A 23,695-nucleotide genomic window follows, 5' to 3' on the forward strand; every position below is an offset into this window, starting at 1 on the left:
GCATCCTTCTTCAAGACACCTTTTTGTTACATACCTTCAAACAAGCACAAAATATAATTTTTAAAACAAAGTGCTAAAGCATTTCCTTAATGTGCTTGCTAGAAAGTTTTCAATTCTGAATCCTTTATTAGAAGAGAGACTAATTACACTGACTAAAATAGTTTGCATCTTAGATAATTGAGCTTAAAAAGTAATTATGACTTTAAATGTAGACTCGTAAGGGCTAAATTCTGATCTAAATTTCATTGGTGTAAATCTGTTCAAGTTGGTTAAATTATTCTGCATTTATGCTGGTGTAACTGACTTTAAAATCCTGTTGCTAGACTCTGGCAAATTGCCTAATGCGGAAATATTCAGCTTCTTTCAATTAATGTGCAACAGGCTGCAAACGGTATAGTTATGCAAATTTAAATAACATCTTAGCCAGTTAAGACTAGAAAGAAAAGACAGACAAAGATTCCCAAAAGATAAGTTTCCCTCCTAGGAATTTCACTAGCTTTCTGCAGTGATTGTATCCAGGTATATATGAGAACATAGGACAGCCTACTGCATCAAACCAATTGTCCATCTAACCCAGTATCCTGTCTTCCAACAGTGGCCAATGCCAGATGCTTAAGAGGGAATGAGCAGACCCGGGCAATTATTAAGTGATCCATCCCCTGTCATCCAGTCCCGGCTTGTGGCATTTGGAGGTTTAGAGACACCCAGAGCATGGGGTTGCGTCCCTGAGCATCTTGGCTAATAGCCACTGATGGACCTATCTTCCATGAACTGATCTAATTCTTTTTTGAACCCAGTTATACTTTTGGCCTTCACAACATCCCCTGGCAATGAGTTCCACAGGTTGACTGTGTGTTGTGTGAAGAGATACTTCCGTTTGTTTGTTTTAAACCTGCTGTTATGTGAAGTGGTAAACCTTAAATTCATGTTGATTTAAAAGTGGTCCTTAAAATAAAAAAAAAAAGATAATTGCCTTTCAGTCAGAGAGAGAAGAACTCTACATTGCTAGATGGGCCAGATTCCCACACTTAACTAGGACCTGATTCGAAGCTCACTGTAGTGAATAGCAGATTTTCCATGATTTCTGAGGACTTGGAATCAAGAATATAAATCAGGATGAACTCCCCTCAGGCCAGAGGAGAATCATACCTTATAAGTCCACATGCATTAGTTAGATGGAGCTTCTTGTAGCTGTCTGGAATCATCTGTAATTTTAGAATGAATTGCTTTAGACAGTTATCCAAGGTGTATAGAGTACATGAAACAGCTGTTACATACTTGCTGCCTTTCTGTAATTTTTATTATGAAAACCTGGTTTGATAACACCTGCCTAAAACTACCAATGTGAAGTGATCAGTAAGGGGGGAAATAGTGAAATTCTTACAATTTGCAAAATAATATTGAAAGTCCCAGTTTCAGTACAGCTGATAAAATATCATGTTGGACAGAAAATCTGCATAAAGTAACCAACCCATTCATGCATTGTAACATCAATATTTACTTTGTACTAATTCATGGCTTTAGTATATATTCTGCTTTCACTGTAGAGCACTGAAAGTTGGTAAACAGGCTTGTCCAAACAGGGACTCTACACTGTAATTACACACCCGCTGCTGTCCGTGTCTGCTGACTCAGGGCTGGGGAGGCTGTTTAATTGTGGCCTGGATGTTCAGGCTTGAGCTAGAGACCAGGCTCTGGGACCCTCCCTCTCTTGTGGGTGTTTTATTGCAGAATAGACATATCCTACAAGTCTTAACATATTAGCTGTGGCTCACTGTGTCTCAGGCAGACACAAAGGGCCTGAATCTTCTCTCACAATAGTGTAAATCAGGAATCACTCCAGTGAAATTCTGTAGGACTTTTCCAGTGTGTAACACTCCAGTCTCGCCCTTCAATGTATACTTTGTGCCAACCTAATCTCCCTCTAGAATCAAGCTAGACACTGGGCTGGATGTGTGAGTGAAGGCAGGGGACTCTAACCTATCTTTCTGTTCTCCTAATCCTGGGCCACTTACCAGAGTGTAATTTACCACCCCATCTTATACATAAGGTACGATGGTATAGCGTATGCACTGAGGGCCCAAAAGAAAGGCTCTGTTGTTTCCAGTGTTATGGGTGAGATGCAATGTATATACAACATTCAACTGCTATAACAAAGCTCTTCCAGAGATTTTTCACCAAACCCAGGAAAAACCACGAGATTGCTCCCAAATATCCTGCCTCCTCACTCATCTCAGCCCAAAATGCTTTTCACTCCCTCTGTTCTCTTAGTTTCCTCCATTGTTGCTGTGCTGTTTGAACTCCCCTTTTGGTCTGACTCTGTTTCAGGCTCTAAAGCTGCAGCTGTGGGGCTCCACTCAGGGCAATGTATTTTGAAAGTTAATGGGAATAATATGATGAATGAAAATTATACGGAAGTTCTGGAGCACTTTACAGCATATCGGCACAGACAGCAAGAATCACTGGTGAGTACACAGATCTGAGACCTGGATGGAACTTAACATAATGTTTTGAGGGAGAAAAAATAATATAATGGCCTTATACAAACATGTTCCTTAAAGATTTAAAAGCAACCTTAGAAAACATGCTTTGACTTATCCGCCTGCCCCAATGGGACCCTGCTGTAATTAATGAAGATGCTTAGGGTGAAACCCAGAGTAAAATTTACCCCCTAGTTGTAAAATGTCTGTGAATCACAAGTATTCCAGTCTATAGACTTCTACAGATTGCTTCCAAGCTAATAGCAAAGGTGGGTTTTAGCTACAAAAGTTAAATCCAGATCCATATTTCATACACCTAAAGTTCAGGGGGAAGGATTGGATCTGGATTCTACTTGAGCCCACTTTGGAGATAGGGATCAACTGCAAAATTCACATCTACATCCAGGTTTGTATCCTTTCCTCAGAATGTTCAGGTGTTTGTATCTAGGTTATTAATTCTTAGGTTATGGTTGCAACAAGGTTCGAGTTGCCAGTAGACTAAACTCAGCCCTCATATACATGACACATACACGTGGACTGCTAGAGGACAAAAATGTTTCACAGTATTTTGCTGCATCACCAGAAAGGCTTAAAATCAACGTAAGACGAGAGTGTGAAAAACCAAGCATATCCCTGATTGGTTGAGGCAGCTCTTCATAATATTTCTGTTCTTTTGAAAGGGGTTGTACCAGTGGGTGTACCGAACACACGAAGATGCTGAAGAGGATAGAGCTCAGCAGTCAACATTCAATGCAGACCTAAATGGCAGCCATCTTGAGTCAAGCAAAGGACACCTCTCAGTGGAAGGAAATGGAGAACTGGATCCCCTTCATAAAAGTCAGCAGGAAGCAGGTAAAGGAAAACCCACCCAGTTTTATGAAGGAAGGAAATGCAGGCAAGTGAGGCACTTTCTGATTACTCAGGAGGAAAGGGGCGGTGGAAACGTCAAATGTAATTATTGCTGTAGAAAATCTCTCCTTCTAGCAAAATGCGTAACAAGCTGTAGCTTCTCAGGCAAAATATTGTCATGCTCCAGTTTATTTAGGAGGAACATGAAATTTGGATGTAACATAGACATCTTGCAGTTGTGGCTCAACAGAGAGGAATGTCCCCTGCTCTGAACAGAAGAGACAGCATTAGTTAATTGTGGGGTTTCAGATGCCTGTTTCTTGCTGACACCTAGGGAATCTCTATAAGTACCAATATCACAAAGCTAGGTAGGCAGAAAAACCCCTCTTTTCTGTATGTCTGCTTTGTATTGTCTCTTGCATGCCGTGTCCTATAGTGAATGACTGAGACCCCACATGCTGGGAGAGTATGTGTTAATTGGAGTTGTATATTTGGTAGCTGTGACATCGAGCCACAAACCAGCATAATTACATGATGTCTGAGTTTTGGGTCAAGATGGAAAACACTTGTCATGGAGTGAACCCCTCCCCTGTGCTCTACTTCTATAGATAGTTCTCCTAGCTTGTGTCCAGTGGAAAGCAGGGACTGATTCACTCTTGCACTAGGGGACACTCACTACGCCCTGCAAGGGGTTTCAGCCAGAGTAAGGGACCATGGGATATGGTTTACTGGCCATCACAAGGTGAGCTAAAATGACAAGGGAGGAAGTTCTCCCTCTGGGATATCTGGCCTGTACTGGGCATTTTGGTCATGTGGCTCCCATCACAGGCATTAGACTCTGACTAAAGCATATATGGTATTTCTACTTAACAGAAAACTTAAGCAACATTTAACAAAGCCCTGGGCATGATTCTTTGACATGGCACAATCTAACCCTTTAGGGGCCGATTCTGATAGCCCCACTCAGGTTCAGTAGCACTCTACGCCATATTGGCATCAGTGGTATTCCTGACATGCAAACAGTGAAGGATGTGCACAAGGCATTTGCAAGGCTAGGGCCTAAGGAAGAATCAGGCCTACAGTGTTTATTTGTTCCACATATTGTCTGTGTTTCTTCACCTGCTATGCCAAATGAAAACGGATTGAAATATTCCCCGTCTTACTCCTACAGGACAGTTGCTCTTTATTTAAGTTTCTGGAGCGAGCACTTTCGCTTGCTGTGTAGTATGATCTCCCACAAAGGAAGGGCTGGATAATGGCAGCCGTTGGGGGAGGGACAGGTGTTCCAGGAAGCTGTATGGGTGACATGGTTGCAAATTACAGGTCTGCAGGTAACTCTAGATAGAATAATACATTTTCTGCAATTTAGGATTTCATGCTTCAAAGTGACTGATGTTCTGGACTAAATTTTCAGAGGGTGTGCTAATTGTGTTAGCAACATTTCTGGGTGCAGCTCTTTCTACAGGCAACCCTCCCTTTAGTTTGAAAGATTATAAATAAAAAGACTGACTTACTTCATATTAAGACACTAATAGAGAAAATTAATTGATGTGAGAGAACATTCCCACAGAACATTCAGACCAGATTCAGTCCCAGGGTTATGCCAGTTGAAGCCAGGCTCACTGGACCCCTATTAACAATAGGTCTTGGAGCAGGTGCACAGCAATGCAAGTCACATGCAGTCCTTAAAGCACATGGGGATCTGAAGCCAATCAGTGTAGCTCCTAAAGAGTAGGGGCTGGTTCAGCAAAAGCCAGGGACAGGTCACTGCAAGATGCACTTCGGCACCTCTGGGCTACCTCTGCTGGTGATGTTCATATTGAGTGGAATTTAAAGCTGCCTTGGAGAGGAGATGGTGATAGTACTGGCTGCCCTTGCCTGGGATGAATTTCCATCTGGCACAGCTGCATGTGAATTGCGCCCACCAGAGTGAAGCTGGAGCACTAACTGCCATTTGGAATATAGTGGTGACAGGGCTTCAAAGGAAAATAACTGTTAGGAACAATAAACTGCTTCGTGTTTCATCAAGGACATTGAGCGCTAATGCAGTTTATCTCCCAATTGAGGGTCTGTGCCAGGTACCATGATCTATGCCATAAATCTATTCTGGGCACCACTAGAAGCAGTGTGTCTTCTGAGCACGTGTGCGCGTGTGATGCATTTGTGCATGTAAGTGTGTTACCAAGTGTTGGTTCCCTAATGACTTGCCTTTGGTTCCAGTCTCTCCACTGATCATGAACGAAGATATGCCTCTCATTAGCTTGACTGTGGACAATGTCCATCTGGAACATGCGGTTGTGTATGAATACGTCAGCACTGCTGGGATCAAGTGTTTTGTCTTGGAGAAGATCGTAGAGCCAAAGGGTTGTTTCAGTCTGACTGCAAAGGTACCTGCCAACATACATTGCCATCTTCCTTCCCAAGCAGAATAAGGGAAACCAATGACTCAAGCATACCCCTGGTGTTTGGCTTTGTCTGTTTGGTGACATAGCATGTTATACTGTTGGGCGTGCCTGGAGCTTATGCTCGTTCATTAGAATGTACCAGTACAGAGTAACTCCTCTTTGGTACGAGCACCTTCCACTGACTCGCCCTCCATTTCAACTCTTGAGGACTTGAGTTAAGACATTCTTGCAGGAGTGTCCTCAGTTGGGAAATGTGAAACTCCCTTTTTTGTCTGTCCACTTGACAAGGAGTTTGCTGCTCCTCAGGGCATATGTGAGGTTCATCTTTTCAGGCAAGCATTTGCTTCACCTTAGGGTGAGACTGCAGAGGTTTTCCCTGTCGGATGGGTTGGGTTGGTTGATACAAGGAATGGATATTATTGCTGCCCAGTGTAGGCAGGAATGATTGGTGTTATGTTTTGGTGTTCATTACAATGGACAAATAATAAACATCTGTATCAAGTTACAATAACGTTATTGGTATGTCCATGATCGGACAAATCAGAAACAGCAAGAGAGGGAAAACGTGTCACAGAATGAAACATTCCCTGGGCACAATTGACAATTTTGAGCACGTCCACTATATTTTAAATCTTCTGGCTAAAGTTTTGAAATGTTGAGATTAAGCATGACAATGGTTCAGAGGGGCTAATTAGGGAAAAAGAGGGCTGGATTTGCACTGAGGGCCACTTTTCTCAAACATGCCGAAATGTGGGGTGTTCACTGTATGTAGTGAAAGGATATTGCAGTGTTCCTGGCTCTCAGCCTAGTACCATTGGGATTTTGTCTCCTTGTTCAGATTTTAGAAGCCTTTGCTGCAGATGACAATCACTTTGTGAAGAATTGCAAGAGACTTATCTCCCTAAGCAGAGCTGTGGAGACCATGCCCGAGTATGATTTCCGGCAAACCTGTGACACTAAGCTGGAGAGTATCTGCAAAAGGCTTGCCAGCTACCACAAGGTGCAGTGTTATTACATCTCAATGGCGTATCTAGACAATACTATGCTGTCAAGATAGTGGGGTCTGAATATTCTTTGCTGTGTTTTCCCCATTAATTGCTTTAGAGAGAAGTGTTTTACTGGTGTGAGCACAGGACTAGAAGTTATGTAGTTTGGAGGCTATGTGGGATAAGGACCTATCTGTAGAGCATCTACTATACTGTTGTCACTACAGGCTGGAATGTATTCCTGGACTCCTCTGCTGATGGATCCATCCTGCCCATCCAAATGGCGAGCCAACCCTCACACACACCCCTCGATGACAAGAGCTGTCATATGTCTGTGCTGCATACACAGTTACTGTGATTTCATGAGCACACTGTATAACTGTATGCACAAACGAAGTATGGTTTTGCTGCAGTTATCTGACATGTTTGAAATTTGGCTCTCAGAAGAATTTTAAAAACAATTCCCAAGGAAACTAAAATGTCAGATTTCTCAGTGATATTTTTGGAACAGTAACCTTAAGGATAGCAGAGATGAAGTGGCTGTTGCAATGGGAGGCTGGCAAGGAAAAATAAGGATCAACTCTGTTGCATCATCATTTGTTGGAAATAAAATCTCACGAACTTGCTTTATTCCCCAGTTTGCAGATGAGCTAAAAATGAAAGTGAGCCCAGCCTTCAAACAAGCCACAATGGAGCCTCACCCCCTCAACAGCATGGATTTCTGCCCCTCCAACTGCCACATTAACCTCATGGAGGTGTCATACCCCAAAAACACTACCTCAGTGGGAAGGTCATTCAGCATTCGCATCGGACGGAAGCATTCCATAATTGGTCTTGATCCGGAACAAGGTGCTAATTAACTCCCAGTGCTTCAGTGACATTATCTAAGTAAAAAGATGAGTTGTACTTCTGGCTGCTCATTGAGTTCAAGACAGATCCAAAGAAATGCAGCTTTGAAAACTTACTTTTTTTCCTTAAAATGCTTCTAGTAAGATGGCAGGCAGTCTGCAGTTAAGTCAGGCATCTTTAACCGTTAAGCAATGTGGTTTTCTCATCACAACTAAATGCCCTGGGGTGTTTTTCCCACTTAGAAGAGTTGACTTATTGAGTGGAAGGAAAGTGATGGGACAGTGGTTCCATACTGTGAAGTTATATCATAATTCCAAGGGTGAGAAATCTTAAGTAGCCAATCGGATGGTAGTACTCTTCCTCTGAGCCGTTACTAAACTAATCCGCCACACTGGCAGTAGGAGGCTCTGTGATGTTGGAGGTGCTATCTTTGAGATGTATGGCTGCTACTTAGAATTTCCCTGCAGGGCAAATAATTGTGTTGCAATGTTTCACTCTGGTACCGCTCAGAATATACTTCTGACTCATTCGTTGTCCTGCAACGAGAGCCTGCAGGAGGACTTGGGACAGACCCATGGAAATCCCATGTATTGAAGAATGGCAAGTGACCCTATTCAGATTAGGTCAATGAGAGAAGCCCTGCCCACTTGTACTTCTTAAAGCTCTCATGGCATTTTTCATGAGAGTAGGAGGGGTTAGTCACAGCATCACAATCATGTTCCAGCTCTGCTGCAGATATTCTCCTTGCCACCACTGTAAATGAAAATAATTATTCTTTCCTTTTCCTAAAAATGATAGTTATTCCCCCTGTGATCAGTTTCCCCATCTGTAAAGCTGAGATAATAATACTGACCTATCTAAAAAGTTTGTCTCAATCCTAAATTCATTAGCATTTTAGAAATGCTTTTAGCTCCTCAGATGGTCAATGCTATGAATGAATGAAAGAATCGTGATCCTGAAGTTTAGTAACGTCAAAAGCCTTAGTTTGCACGCCATGGAGAAATGCTGTAGAATTAATAGAAATGTATATTTTTGCCTTGGGGTTTTAAAGAAGGTTCAGAATCCCTATATGGAAGTACATGTTCTCTTTTAAACATTCTAGGATTTTAGAGCAATTTCTATGGACTAACCCTGTTAAATTTCTGCATGAGCCTGTTGGTTTAATTCCTATTAAATTCTATAGAAACCTTCTCTAAGTATTGAGAGGCGGTGCATAAAGTCACTAGAGCCAAACTAACTACTTCCTTAAATGTTTAGTAGGTACTCTGTATGCAGTCTCATACACTCAACATTGCATCACCACCATGGCGGCCCCGTCATGGAGGTGCCTAACTCCAGAAGATGGAGAGCTCAACCCACATGGACAATATGATGGTAGCTTTGGCCAACAGAATGGGGGAACAAACCAGGAGGAAAGGGGACTCAGCTTTCTGCTGAAACAAGAAGACCGGGAGATACAGGACTCGTACCTTCAACTTTTTAATAAACTAGACATCGCAGTGAAAGAAATGAAGCAATACGTCATTCAGATAAATAAGTGAGTAGAGAGACCTCTTTGTATTTTGTGTCTGTGCTGCTGAGGGTACTTCCTAAAATAGGGAGACACTATCTGACAAAATGGAAATATGCAACCACAGAAAGTATGTTCTGTGTCAATCAGCACAAATTGTAATACATTAGTATGTGTGTGCACACCCTCCCACTGCACCACTGCCTTTTGCTGGATGGAGAAGCCCGGACCAGCTCATAGGCACTTACATAATGAGCTATTGTAGCTGCTTTTTGCACTCACTGGCTTGAAGTCTGATTCCTATTATTTGTTAAACTCCAAAAGTGGGCTTAGAGCTGTACTGGGCACAGACACTGGGAAAATCCATGTCCCAGAGAGTTTTTCTATAGGACTGACACAAAAACACAAGACACACTGAGAAGCCCAGAGAAAGGAGCTGTTTTAGATAGGGTTTTTTCACCTTTAATCTTTGACTTTTTCCCAGTGTGGATCTCTCGGGGAAGTCAGTAGTCAAGAGGGATTTGAATGAGGAGGGCCTGACAGACTAGGACTGAAAGATCACTCCATGGAGAGGGGCAGCATGGGAGAAGGCACAGAGACGGGAACAGGAAAAGAAAGGAACAATGAGGCTGACAGTGCTATTGGAATGAAGAGGGAAGATGGGCTATGGCAGGAGTTGGAATCAATTACAAAGGCCAGGACTTATGCCCCATGTGTGTGCATTTTAGCTCATGACTGTGCTGGTTTTGTGTGTGTGTGTGTGCGTGCGCGAGAGAAGCCATAGACAGTTACGATACATGCCCTACTAGGGTTTTGGGAGATAATGTTTTCGTATTCTAAGATGAACAGCAGAAGGGGCTCCATCTTTTTTTCTGGGCTTTAACCCCTGGAGTCAACTTACTAGGTCAAGTAAAAAGGAGTGATTGCAGTTTGGCAGACTCAGGGCATGCAAGAAAATCTGCAAGAATTTGGGCCAGTCTCAGCAGAATGAGATCTCCTAAGAGAGTTAGTAAATACTAACTAGAGGCCTTCCGCCATTGGCCAGTAATAGGCAGATTTATAATGTATACTCTGTGGTTTTTGGAGTGCCAGTTAGTGTCTAGAGAAAAAGCCATGTGTTAGCAGGAAAAAGGATGCAAACAAGGGGATATTTCTTCACTCTTGAGGGAAGTGAGACTATTTGTGCAGAATAATTTATTTCAGCAAATAATTACAACTTTAAATGTGCCTATGAGTCTCAATATTTTGCAGAAAACTGGGTGGATAACGATTCTTAGCATACTGTGACAGTTCAGTGTTGCTGTCTTCTTTTATCCCAAACACTCTGTTATGGGGAAGGGCTCATCTAGACCTGCCAAAACTCTCCTAACCAAAACTCACATGGTTTTGAGTGTTGTTACAGGGCATGTTTTGCTTAGGTTTTTGAACCTGGGTTGTTTTTTTCTTTTTACAGAAGCTACAATAGTGAACACCTAACTCACAAGATTAGGCACCAATGACTGAAAGCGATGTGTTTTACCTTTATAGGCTTTTGTCCACCATCACAGAACCCACAGAAGCTGGCACATGTGAATCGCTGTCCACTGAGGAGACTTCCCCACCTTCCTTGGGGGCAGAAGAGAGCGACACTGACAAAACTGAGCATGGTGGGATTAAGAAGGTTTGTTTCAAAGTTTCTGAGGAGGACCAGGAAGACTCAGGACATGACACAATGAGTTTCAGAGACTCCTACAGGTGTGTTCAAAGATATATGTGACTCTCCATTCTGGTTGACATAGTACTTTGAAGCTACTTAATCTTGATAGTACAGTGCTGGATGGTAGGTAGACAGATTAAGATAGACAGATTAATAATCAGAAAGTCAGGTAACTGATACATAGGAGAATGCTGTTGAAATTCATAATTGTGGACATCAAGGGCCTTATACCACTACTAATACTTGTTAGTTACATACAATACTTATACTTTAAAAGTGCCATACAAACAGGTGACTATATCCTGAAATCCTTACTCCTTACTTAGCAAAACTCTCCTTGAAGTAACTTCAAGTTTTATTATTGAGTAAATGCTTCAGGGTGTTCCCCATTACCTAACCAAAGGGCCTATAATCCTGGACACTTACGACCTGATTCCATTCCCACAGAAGCCTGTGGCAAGACTCCCATGAGTACCAGGGAGCATAAGAACAGGCCCCAGTTCCTGCTCATATGGTAGGCATTTAAGTGTATGCAATACAGAATTCACAACATCTCATCAATTTGATATGGTTCACATGTCACCCATGCTATCACAGGATCCGTTTACTGCAGGGTCAAAAGATCAGAAAGTCATGTAAGGTCAGGAAGAAGAATCCCCTGTTCTCCAATGAAGTGCAGCAGCTGTAAGAGGGAATTCTCCAGGGGTCTAAGGAGGACTAGCCCATTGCTGTAAGACCTGCCAAGCAGCTTTTGTATCTGATCCTGATTGTTGAGTGCCTCGTGTGTACAAATACACTGTCCACAGAAAATACAGACTAATTAGACTTTGATAGTGATTATGCTGGTGGATCTATCTTGGACCCAGTCTGAGGTTTCCAGGGCAGATAATGCTAATGTGGCACTAGTTCTCAGGAGAGCTTGCCCAGCAGGATTGCAGTGATGCTGTATTGGTCTTTGTCATTTTAGGTCTGAAGCAGAACAGTTTCTCGACAATACATTGTATGATAAGGAAGCAAAGGAAAAGCATGCACTGGAATGTAGTTCCTGACATTAATGTGTCTGGCAATCTGCTACAAGGATAACCACTCTTAGTGTAGTTACGCACTGTAGGCTGATAAACTGACATGTGATTCCCCCTTGGCAAACACAGATGTCCAGATTTATCCCTGGTGCATCTCCAGTCATGTTTGTAGAATTACACCAGGGACGATCCTGGCCCTGAGAGTGTTTCTGTTCATGGGAAAGCTATGAGATCAGTGTAGTGTGAAAAGTGGAATGGTATTGTGCTATCCCCCATTAAATTACTCCAGTTAGGATCCTCCAGTAATGCTCATTTTTGCCTGCCTCAGATTCCTAAATACGCTGATGAGCTGGGGTTCACGCTACTGTTTATAATCTATAGGGCAAAGCAACAAGACCTGTCATGGGCACCAGAAAACCCTGCAGGGGTCCTCACTTCAAGCAGATCTTAATGTAGTGTGTTTCTCATAACCTTTCAGTAGATGCAAGGGCTCCCATGTCGTTTCTTGCAGGGAGTCCTGTGAGGCCTTTGGCCAGCTCTTGGGAGTCCCAGTTGAGGTTTTCAGGATAGAATAAAGAGTGACAGAGTTTTCCTCAGTTGTTAGCACTCAGGACCAGCTTCTGGTCTCAAGTGCATAGCCCAGCATAATTACCAGTGCCTCAGCCATTACCCTTAGAGAGACACAACAATGGCCTCCACTGCTAGGACTTTTAAAGGTGCCTAAAGAAATTAGGCACCCAACTCCCTTAGGTATTGAAAATCCCAGTCCATGTGTTTTGGGATTAATCCAGATGTGCAGCTCAAGGTTAAAACTAGCTTCTCAGGGGTTTAGTTTTAGAAAATAAGCAATATTATTTTCAAGTCAGTGCTTTATTTTGTAGTCAGTTGTACATTATTAATCTCGAGTTATCTCATTGCACTTATTACCACAGAGATAAACACAGCAAATTCTCCTTCCCCCATCCCCAACTCACAACCCCACAAACCAAGGCTTTAAGAAAATTAAATTATCTTTCATCATCAAAAAGTCTAGTGTGACTTTCCCCCTCCTATACCATATAACTGTGAGCCATAGACGCTCAGTAGAGTTTGCAGACTGCTTGATCTTATAATAGATGCTATTCTAAGAGGATTTTTCCATTCAAATCTGTGAACAATTTTCCCAGAAGTCTAAAAACACTGAGAAGCAGAAATGGACATCCAACCTTTTTTTTTTTTTTTTAATGGGGCTTTGAAACCACAAACCCAAATATTTATTCAGGTGTCTCAAAATCTTGTTTTTTAGACAAGATTGACTTGCTGCTTCTCCTGGAATATTTGCTGCTGAAGGAAATCTCACAGACTCCACAAGAGCTGTCTTTCTTGGGAGAGTACATTTTTAAAGGCAGTACTTCAGAAGAGATGAAACAACACGTTGCTTTTTTCATTTTCTAATACAGAAGGATGTGCATGTCATAGGCCTGCTCTAGTACAGAGGAGTCTTGTCAAAGAGAGTGACAAAAATCAGAATAATTCAATCTAAATCACACATCTTTGAAGCTTTTGCATTATGGGCCTGTTCTCCACTGCCTTGGGCCCTTTTTGCTATTTACATTGATGCAAATGAGGTGTAAAATGCTACTCTAGCAGAATGGCAGCATGTTACACCCTCTGTACTCTGATGTAAGTGGCAACACAAGATGCAGAGCAGGGAAAAATCAGAACCCATGCTTTAAATGTTTAATCCTTTGGCATCTGTTTACTGTGCTAGGTTGGGAAAAGCTCTCAGAGATCACAATTGACCCTGGGTGATCCCAAATAAGAGTTAGCTCATGTTTAGTTGCTCCTGGGCCGGAAGAGTGCAAAGGTCCAGATTCTGATCTCTGTTACACCAGCTAATTCTGTCAGTGAAGACAATAGTTGTTCCAGTTTTACATCAGTGTATTTGACTGCATTTGTCATCATAGCTTTTTTGCATTAGAAGACGTTGGTACTTGGAATTCTTCACAACAGCCCATATGACCTGCACATAGATGAGTTTTAGATAGGCTCATCATGTCCACAGCATTATGGGCGGTGGAAATGTGGCTAGATAGTGCTTTGCATGAGTCTGATAGCAGCAATGACTACTGAACACTAAAAGGTACTAAGAAACAGCCCTGAACTGGCAAGTTCATACTAATTTATGTGAAAGCCTCAACGTATTGTGGAATCTACAAAGTAAGGAAAAAATAGGTCATATTTTGATTAGAAGTGCTATTTCTTTCTCTTTCTTGTTTTAAAACAGTGATAACATGAGCTGTAGAGTTTTGTTCACAGGAATGAACATTTATTTCCTCTACACGTGTAGCTTTTTAACAAGTAGGAAAATGCATTTTCTTAGTTCTGGTCTAGGTACAAGAAGGGTGACTTTGGTAGGTTCAGACTTGTTCCTAGTAGACATTTGCCCACCCCAAAATGAAAACCTTCTAATGTGCTTTGAAGGTCTTTTAATGAAATACAAAGAATTGTCTCCTTCTTTTGATAGGATGCCCATTTCTGAACCCTGTTTTACTTAAACGAATTCTATAATGGAGCCTAATCTATTATGGGTAACACAGTGAGATCAAAGGTAGAGTCTCTGTGGGGCTGTCACTTGCGTCAGAATTTTACACATAAATGCAAGATGAGAAAGATTATTCTGTCTTATCTTTATTAGACAGAGGCAAACAATTAAGTACACGTAACAGATATGATAGTTACTCAAGGGGAAATCAAATGGATTTTGATAGTTTTTGATCCAGAAAATGGATACTGAGATGCTACAAAATGAGCAAATTACAGATAAGAATATGCCTTGTTTGCATTAACCATGCTCCTTTCTCAGTGACTGTTGGGAGAGCTAATTCAGAAGCAGTGTCTCCCATAAGGGTTTGTACTTCAGTGCAGTGGCCATAAGTGTTGGCTATAGCCCTTTAAACCTCTTCAGAAAGAACAGAAAACAGACCTCACTGATAATAGCTCTTACAAGGGCAAACAAAGGGCAAACTCCAGCGAAGGGAGATAGGACTCTGTGGGTTCTTTTTATTAATGAGATAGGAGGGAAAATTATTATCATTCTTACAATAGCAAAGATCAGAGCCCTTCTGTTTAGGTTTGCATTTTTTTTAAATCACTGTTGGTAAGTTTCCAAAGCTAAGGTTTGAACAATTCTAAGCCAAGGCTACATAAAAACCGTGAACTGGATTCTCCAGTCCATCATGTTCTCTTTGCTCCATAGATGTGAACTGGAAGCAGGACTTGGCTCCATGGATGTGAACTTGCTTGCAGCAGGAGGAGACTTGTGCTGTAGAATTCCCCCTGTATACAGGGAATCTCCAGTAGTGTAAAACTGGCTGAAGTGACTCTACTTCTTCTCTACTGCCAGCTCTGCCACCCAGCTCCACTGCCTCCCAATATAAGGGGAAAGAAGCATGGCAGGGGCAGGGCGGGGAGGGAGTGTGGCAAGAGAAGAGAAAGGAGGGGGCATAACAGTGCAAGGCTCCACTATGCCCAATTCTCCACTGGCATAAGGTCCCTAAGGTTCCCTTCCCTGCCCTCACAGCTGTGCTCCCGCAGCTTTAGCATATGATGGAGTTAGATGGCTGATAATTGGGGACCCACGACCAGGCCCCTGTGCTTGGGTTCAGTGGAAAGTCAAGCCCACAGGGTTTAATTTTGTATTGGTCGTTCCCTCTGCATGGTCCTGGAGCATCTTTAATGAACTTCTTGTGCCTGGATAGATTGTGATGAGATGCTCACTGGGAAATCAGTGTTCATTCTTTATAAGAGACCTGCTCACAATCATGCTTCAAATGATCCCGGGAACTGAAGGATGATGTCTTCTTAGGGTAAGTCTACACTGCAATTAAAAACCCAGGGCTGGGCTGTGCCTGCTGATGTGGGCTCTCAAGGCTTGAGCTAATGGACAGTTTTAACTGCAGTGTAGACCACGCTCTGGGACTCTCCCACCTTGCAGTGTCCTAGAGCCCTGGCGCCAGCCCAGGTCTGAACATCTACCCTGCAATTAAAAAGCTCCTTAGCCTGAGTCCGAGTCAGCTGGCATGGGCCAGCCGCAGGTTGTTATTTGCAGTATTGACAGACCCTTACTAGCCAAATCAGGAGGCCTTACTTAGTGTTATTCAGTTCCTACCCAAGTCAACTCACATTGATGATCAATTTCCCTGAAGGACTATAGAGTTGGATAAAAACTAGTGATAATTGAGTCAAGGCCCTGGATAAGGAAAAAATTTTAACATCTCCTTTCTTCTCCTTGCAGTGAGTGTAACAGTAATCGGGACTCTGTGCTCTCCTACACCAGTGTACGGAGTAACAGCTCTTACCTGGGCAGCGATGAGATGGGATCAGGTGAGTGTCTGGTTATCAAGCAGGGGTAATAAAAGAGGCTCTACAACATAAGATGCCACAGCAGTCTAAACATATGCAGCTTTGCTGGTTGTGTTTACCAGGGGATTTAGCTGTAAAGGTGGTTCCTTCAAAGGAACACAGACCAAACATAATTAAGGAGTTAGTGTTCTGTTCTTTCCTCAGTGGAACCTTGTAATCATGGTGTGTGGAGGAGAAATTAGGCCAGGTTAGAGTCCTTTGTTGCTGATTTGCTTACAGAGGGTACTTGCATAGTCTGAAAAAAATGTTGATCTGTGGATTGAGGAAGGAGGGCTTGCAAGCACCCAGTTTGTCTTCACTGATCTCTTCAAGGTTATTATGTTGCAATAATATTCTTCAAAGCTCAAACCACTGTTCCAGGGGTTTTTTTGGTTGTGCTGTAACCACATCACAAGATGTGAGACCCCCAAAGTGATTAGATTGTTTATAAAAAAATTTCATCTTTCCTTTATTAGGTGATGAACTTCCCAGTGACATGAGGATTCCTTCAGACAAACAAGACAAACTCCATGGCTGTCTTGAGCATCTTTTTAACCAGGTAAAAGACACTGGGATGGTTTCATGGAGCAGTGTACTCTTATCTCAGAATAAGGTGTAAGAAATATCAGAGACTGCGATACCAAATCATATTCTCAATAGAGACCAAGCTAACAAGGTTTTGGAGTAAGATGCAAACAACTGGATGTGAGAGTTTGAGGAAACAGTTTTGTCTCCACCAACATTCACGTCACTTTGTGGGATTAGGACAAGGGTGGCCTGCAGCCTTGGATTTGTGGCAAAAAGCTTTGAAAACAGATGTGTGAAAACACGAGTGAAATCTTCCTGTTGTGAGTGATCAGAATAGATCTCATCTACACAATTTTTGGAAAAATTACCCCATATTAGAGGAGAAGAATGTAACCAAAAGATACCTTTATATATTTATAATCTCAGCTAAATTGTTCTTCTCTGTTCCCATTGGTCCACCAGAGCCCAGGTCATTACTCTCCTGGTCACTCTGCACAGCCCATAGTTCATACCAGGCTCCTGAGGAGAACCGAGGGTTGGAATGGTTTAATTATATTTGCTAAGGATGAGATTTCCATAAAGATTAATAGATCTAGGCACCCAGCTTAGCTTAAGTGAATGTGTTAGTGCCAACATGGAGCAAATGCAACCTTTTTTGGACTTTTCTACAATGTGTGCCCTCTTCAAAAATTCTCCTGGAGTTTTACTAAGAGTAACCTAATATAACTCCTGCTCCAGGTGGATACTATCAATGCACTCCTCAAAGGATCAGTCATAACCAGAGCCTTTGAAGAAACCAAGCACTTTCCAATGGACCACAGTTTGCAAGGTAAAAGTTGGTTGTATTAAACACTGTAATTTTCCAGAATACAACGAACCCTTAACATTAAGAACTAGAGGTTCAGAAGTCAGTACCCAAGTTCATGTACAAAATTGTGCACACAATTTGCACCCACATTTACAACAGTTATGTGTGCAGTCACCATAACTGGACATATAAATGGCCAGTGACACATTGACGGTTGGTATTTTGTACCATCCACTGGCATCTCTACATATCTTGGAGGACACCATAGCACAATCTTAACAAGCTGTTGGCTTTGTGGCACCCAAAAGTTCTACATAAGTTTGCTTAAGGAATTACTCCACTTCTTTTCAGGCTGGGTAATTGCCAGAGTGTAAACATCCTCACAAAACACCAGCACACATTCTGGAAACTACCCATTCCCAGAGAGAGCACACAACAAACAATGCTGTGTTTCTTTTTCTCAAATGGGAATTTGGTCTCATGACTCATGAGACCAAATTTGGTGACCAGAATGTGGGGTTTTTTCTCTGAAAAAGATAGTTTATTTCCTAAACATTTGTTGCATTTCCTTTTCCTCTTGGAACCTAAACTTTCTTCTGTTATCTTTGCTGAACTTCAGGTGCTCTGGTAAGGGTCTCTCTCTCTCTCTCATACCCTATTTTGAGCTACATTGACAACTTTAGAAGAAGCACGTAGTCACTCTTTTTCAGAGTTAGGAGAGGCTCCTGTGAACTTTGTGGAAGTGTTTTGAAAAGCCATGTTCCTGTAACATTTAAACATCTGTGGAATACCTTTCCCTGCCCTCCCACATGCTCTTTGAATGCAGTAAGGAAATGGCAGCCACCCTGCATATATTTCCTTCAAGCTTTATTTTGTTTGTTTCACTTAAACACAGACTTGTCTATTAAAACTGGATCAATAGCACTGAAAGAGGCTTTCAGTTCACTGTAGCTTCAGAATGGTCCCATATTGATCACTGGGAATCACTCCACAGGAATAGACTATTGGCTGGTAGACTAGAATAGCCTAGGCTGACTATAGTCAGCTAGAATCTTTGCTCAAAATATCTTCTTAATGCAGTCCTGAGTTGCAAATAAGCCTGAAAAGGAAAGCTTGCCATGGTCACATCTCGATGATGGGTATGAATTTGCATATCATCCTGTCTCTTTTGAGGGGCAATAATTCGGCACACTGTATGTGAGTGGCAGTGGGTATCATCTCTGATATCAGAGTGTTTGGCTAAACTGCATAACTGCATCACATGGAATAAAATTTACCCTCTTCAGGCCAGAATACATAGGTTTCTACCTGGTGACGCCAAGCAGAATATTAATTAGCTTATGCGTTTTCAGCAGCCTCAGTCTTAAGTAGGTATGACAGTCAATCTCAGGGTTGGTCTGATGCCCCCCCTCCCCCCCCAGGAGGTGACACCAACACCCCTGGCTATACATTAGAAAAGGCAGAGAGAACAGAGGGGAAAGCTGAGCGCAGTTCTGCAGCCATGGTGCTCAGGGATATATTTGTAATATATTGCAAAAGAAGTTAATCACACAGTTCCCATGTATTATGCACGTGAGTTGCATGCCTAATTTTTGCGATACGATGCTGAAAACATGACAAGCTAGGACTCTGGTTTTTACAGGACTATAGGAAATAGCAATCTTTTTTTCCATCTGTATCAGTTCCATTTAAGAACCTCCCCCCCCAACTGGTGATGGTTGCTATAGGTGTTGTATTCATTGATTAGAACTATATGCAGATTACATAACTAATGAGCTACTCTGAGTTATGCAGCATCTTGCCACTGCCTGGACTAATTTCTTTTTTTTTGCTGCAGAATTTAAACAGAAGGAAGAAACCACAATAAGGTGCCGGAATAATATTCAATTCAGTGTCCAAGAAGATCCCTGGAACCTTCCACTGCGGATCAAGAATCTTGTTGAAACCATTCAAAAACATGTGGAAGGTTTGTGAAGAGGGGTGGGGTCAGTTGTCAGTTTCAGTGTTAAAAGGAGGTTTTGATTATAGAGATGAGCACAAGCTGTAAAGCTCATAGAAGTGAATAAAAAGGGGGAAGGGTCTGATCCGAGGTTTTTGTTCAGATCATTAGAGAGATAGGAACCAGCTGCAGAGTTTGGATCCAAATGTCTCCACTGTTTGGGGTTGTCTTGACGTTTGGTTTTGGTCCATACCTGATTGTTAAGATAAAAACTGTATCTGTAGAAAAAATCTTCCTTCCCTAGCTTCCCAGCAACATCACAGAATATTAAAATGGAATGGGTCTGAAATATCTAATTCTTGCTTTATTTTTGCTCTCATGCTTCAGAGCATAAGTCAACTTCTTAACTATCAGGGTCAGGAGGAAACATTCCTATGGGACAGGTTATTCTGTAATTGCCTACTGCGGAGTTTTGTGGCACCTTCCTCTGAAGCAGCTGGTACTGGCCACTGTCAGAGACAAGATGCTGCGCTAGATGGACTTCTTCTGAACCAGACTGGCAGTTAATATTGTCCTCTAAGTTTAATATGGCAATTGAAATACAGGTTATAAATGGACATGGATTTTAGAGGGAAGTGGAGAAAGTGTTTTGTTGTTCTTCCCAGTGATGATGTATTGTGGCACCATGATTGAGGATTGAATGATCATTAGGAATTTTTTCTAATGCTCTTAGTCTACTTCTGAAGTCTGTATGGACCGAATTGGGTTGGAGTGACATCTTTGCCTGTGTAATTTTTAAAAACACTTAAAGAAAATTAAAGAAAAAAGACTAGGCAGGTTCTGAAAGGAAATGAGTGAAGGAGATGGATGTAATCAGTCCCTGTAACTGTTCGCTGAACCATTACATTCACAAAACGCCTTGCTTAAAAGCACTGGTAGGATGAAATAGAGGCTGAGTCTGGTGACGTCTACTCTCACGAGCAAAGCCCAGGACTGAGGTCACCTCTGCAGGGATTCCTTTACATGTGCGATTTGTTCCCAATAATTCATGGCAGTTGGTGGAGCATTTAACCTATAAAGGTGCCTGATTTATGCCTGGCTTCCTGTTTATCAAACGTGTTTTAGTGAGGATTAAGCTCTAGTCTAGACTAAATAGAAATGGATGGGGTGTCAGCAGGGTACAGTCAGATCCACCTTTGCATCATGTTTTCCTTCTCTTTACTCTTCTAGATGGGAAGAATCAACTGCTTCTGGCCTTGCTAAAATGCACAGGTAAGGGCTTCTGATTTGGAGTATTGGTGGAAAACTTTACCATGCTGGCAGATGTCCTAAAGTGTGTAGCGTGGCTGGCGTGTACAAGTGCATGTGTATGTTTGAATCTCTTTCCAGTTACAGAGACCACAATACATTATGCAACTATTGTTGTGCTTGCAAATCTGGTTCGGCTGTGCTATTGATGACATTATGCCATCTCTTGTGCTCCTCTTGTGGGCAGCTCTTTCATACGTTAAGTGCCCTTTCGCTCAGTCTTGCTTAGTTCTCGGGTTTACTCGCTTTATGTTCCAGTATTGCCAGGCATATTATAAATGTCATGAAATACCATGTCCCTTTGCCCTTTCTTCCCCTTGTGTAAGCCTTATCCCCAGTTGGCCTCCACAGTTTCTTTATGTGGAGGAGACATGCAGCAAAAAATGAGATGCTTTTGCGCAATTCATTATGAAGTTGTGGCCCTGTCATTCTTTTCACACCGCCTACTCACATAAAGAGTTTGGGTTTTGCCCTGTGTAGTATATCAAGATGTGCATTTCCCCTTAACCAGCCTATTATTCCCTGAATGCACCTATATAAACCCTATTAAACAAGAGTCTTAAGGGACTTGGGACTTAGTCCTAAGGGACTAAGGGCTTGATCCTGCCTTATTGAAGCTAACAGGTGTTTTGCTATTGATTTTAATAGGAGCAGGCTGAGACCCTCAGGCTATGTCTGCATAGCAGTGTAATCCGAGGGTTAGCAGAGCTCAAGTCAGCAAACCCTGGGTTGCACTCATTTGTAACCTAAGTTAGGACTTGTTGAACCTTGGGCATCAATGTCTACACTGCATTATACGGCCTGAATCCAACCACCCATATCCCAGCCTTCCTTGCGTCCTCCCAAAACCTGGCCACTCTAGCTCTTTGTTCATGGCGTAATGTGGGAAAACTTGATTGTCCACCTAACTTGACTGTCCAGAGACTATGAAAGTCAGCCCTGGGGATTGTGAGATACTTTTGGCAGACTCCCAGAGAACGAGTGGCTGTGTATACACTGCAAAGCAATAGGGCTTGAACTGTGGATTCTGGCTTGATGCCGGCTCGGACCCGCCACCCCCATGGTGCCTTGGGACCTTGCTCTGAGCCCTGGATTAATGTAATTTTGACTAGATAGATGTGGGTTTAGGCTTTGAGTCTGAATTCGAACCCTGGACTTATATCACAGTGTAGACATGCCCTAAATTTGTACCAGCATCTAAATACATTGCAGGCATCACTGCAGGCATGGGCGGGAAAAAGGGGGGGGGGAATAAGCACTGGCAATCAGATAATTATCTCCCCCTATTTGTGCAGTTACTTCATTTGTACATTTAAATACCCAGTTGCTGTATTTTGTATCTGCAGAAAATAACCAATGATATGCCCTCATCATTTGCTGGATCATTTCTAAAGGATGGCTGAAATCTGGGGCTTCATTATCAGCTGCACGGAGTGAGGGTGGGAGGCAAAGGTGGCTCTAAGCCACCTTTCTGCTTCCCACAATCCTGGGGGTTGCCTGGTGTAAGGGAGAGCTGTGATGGCTTTGGCTCCGCCCCATCCTATCCCTCCTCCTCAGCCCTTTAAGGAGAGTTGGCCGTGCCACCTTTACAGCACTCAGGGATTCTCTTCCCTCTAGGGCAACTCTGAGCCCTCTTTGCTTCACTTCCAGCTGTGCAAAGGGGACTTGCCCTGGGCTGAGGATCTGAACCCCCTTGGTCTTGATTGTCTTAGTTCTTCTATTGTTGCATTAGGTGCTTTATAAAAATGATCTGTATCTTCAAAGTCTCTGTGTGATGTATTCAGCTTCTTTCTGCAGAAAACACTCTCTCAGGAATGAGAGAGGCTGCTATACCCTACCTAATACATATCTGGAGGAATCCAAGGTGTCCAGGAAGCCGCTCTTCATGTATTCTTGTGTTTTCCTTGCCTGCCCTTTGCATGTTCTTTGTATACTTTGCAATCCCCTTAAGTGTGATGCCGTTTATGTAGCCACCGTAAGACTGACTGGCAGGCTCAGTGGAAGCACAGTTAACACTGTGGAGATTCCCCCAGGCAAACATGAACCAAGTGGCCCCGTATAGATATGCCTGTAAATGGGCTTAGCATATGGGAAGCCTTCAGAACACATGGGGGGGGGGGGGGGAGAAATGGGATCACTAATAGTGGAGACCCTGTTTCACAAATGCAGTTGTCAATGAAGGGAATCAGCCCAGGTGTGGCACTGATGACACAGGGGAGCCTTATCTAATGGACAAGTAGGCCCAGGACACACAAACACACACACACACGTCTGATAACAGGAGTCAGGGCAAGGTGACAGCTCAAGCCAAATGTCATACGCAGCGATTGTCTGAGATGGAATGGAAAGCAAACTCCCTCTGACTCCTTTGTGCCTCCCTTCCCCTCTCTCTGGCAGATACTGAGCTGCAGTTGAGACGAGATGTCATTTTCTGCCAGTCCCTTGTGGCTGCTATTTGCACTTTTTCCGAGCAGTTGCTGGCTGCTCTCAACTACAGATACAACAACAATGGAGAATATGAAGAGAGCAGCAGAGATGCCAGCAGGAAATGGCTGGAGCAGATAGCGGCCACGGGGGTTTTACTTCACTACCAGTCCCTGCTGTCCCCCAGTGTGGTAAGAGAGGTGCTAAAGAATGGGTTTCACAGCTCCACAGTGAATGCTGGCTCTCTTGGCCTCTTCAAGGTCAGCTAGATACTTTCCTCCTACTCATCTCCTGGCCACAGCCTCTGACTTTCTCTGGAAACTCCTGACCCCTCAAGGTATCCGCTTTCATCCTCATCCTAATATCCTACCCATCACACACTGATTCCCACAAATGCTAGACTGCTGGCCTGGGTCAGGTGAGCACCTTTCACCACTGAAAGATAACAGACATCCTGCCCCACAGAGAAATGGCAGGTTGGCATTCGGCCAGAGGTTTCATTATCGGG

General features: G+C 42.8%; 1 protein-coding gene across 1 annotated transcript in view; it reads left to right on the top strand.

Annotated features, from left to right (window-relative positions):
- The window catches only part of PREX1 (phosphatidylinositol-3,4,5-trisphosphate dependent Rac exchange factor 1), a 203,145-nt gene that overhangs the window by 167,962 nt on the left and 11,488 nt on the right, over nt 1-23,695 (top strand). Inside the window, exons 21-33 of the mRNA XM_067554278.1 lie at nt 2,329-2,465; nt 3,161-3,332; nt 5,550-5,716; nt 6,573-6,734; nt 7,359-7,569; nt 8,827-9,106; nt 10,607-10,813; nt 16,074-16,162; nt 16,657-16,739; nt 17,447-17,537; nt 19,354-19,482; nt 20,686-20,727; nt 23,161-23,378. Of these exons, the coding sequence (XP_067410379.1) occupies nt 2,329-2,465; nt 3,161-3,332; nt 5,550-5,716; nt 6,573-6,734; nt 7,359-7,569; nt 8,827-9,106; nt 10,607-10,813; nt 16,074-16,162; nt 16,657-16,739; nt 17,447-17,537; nt 19,354-19,482; nt 20,686-20,727; nt 23,161-23,378 (1,988 nt within the window). The remainder of the gene's footprint in view (nt 1-2,328; nt 2,466-3,160; nt 3,333-5,549; nt 5,717-6,572; nt 6,735-7,358; nt 7,570-8,826; nt 9,107-10,606; nt 10,814-16,073; nt 16,163-16,656; nt 16,740-17,446; nt 17,538-19,353; nt 19,483-20,685; nt 20,728-23,160; nt 23,379-23,695) is intronic.

Source organism: Emydura macquarii, unplaced genomic scaffold, assembly GCF_026122565.2.
Source record: "Emydura macquarii macquarii isolate MOO-44397 ecotype Brisbane River unplaced genomic scaffold, CSIRO-AGI_Emac_v2 contig_1483, whole genome shotgun sequence".
NCBI classification, from domain to species: domain Eukaryota; kingdom Metazoa; phylum Chordata; order Testudines; family Chelidae; genus Emydura; species Emydura macquarii.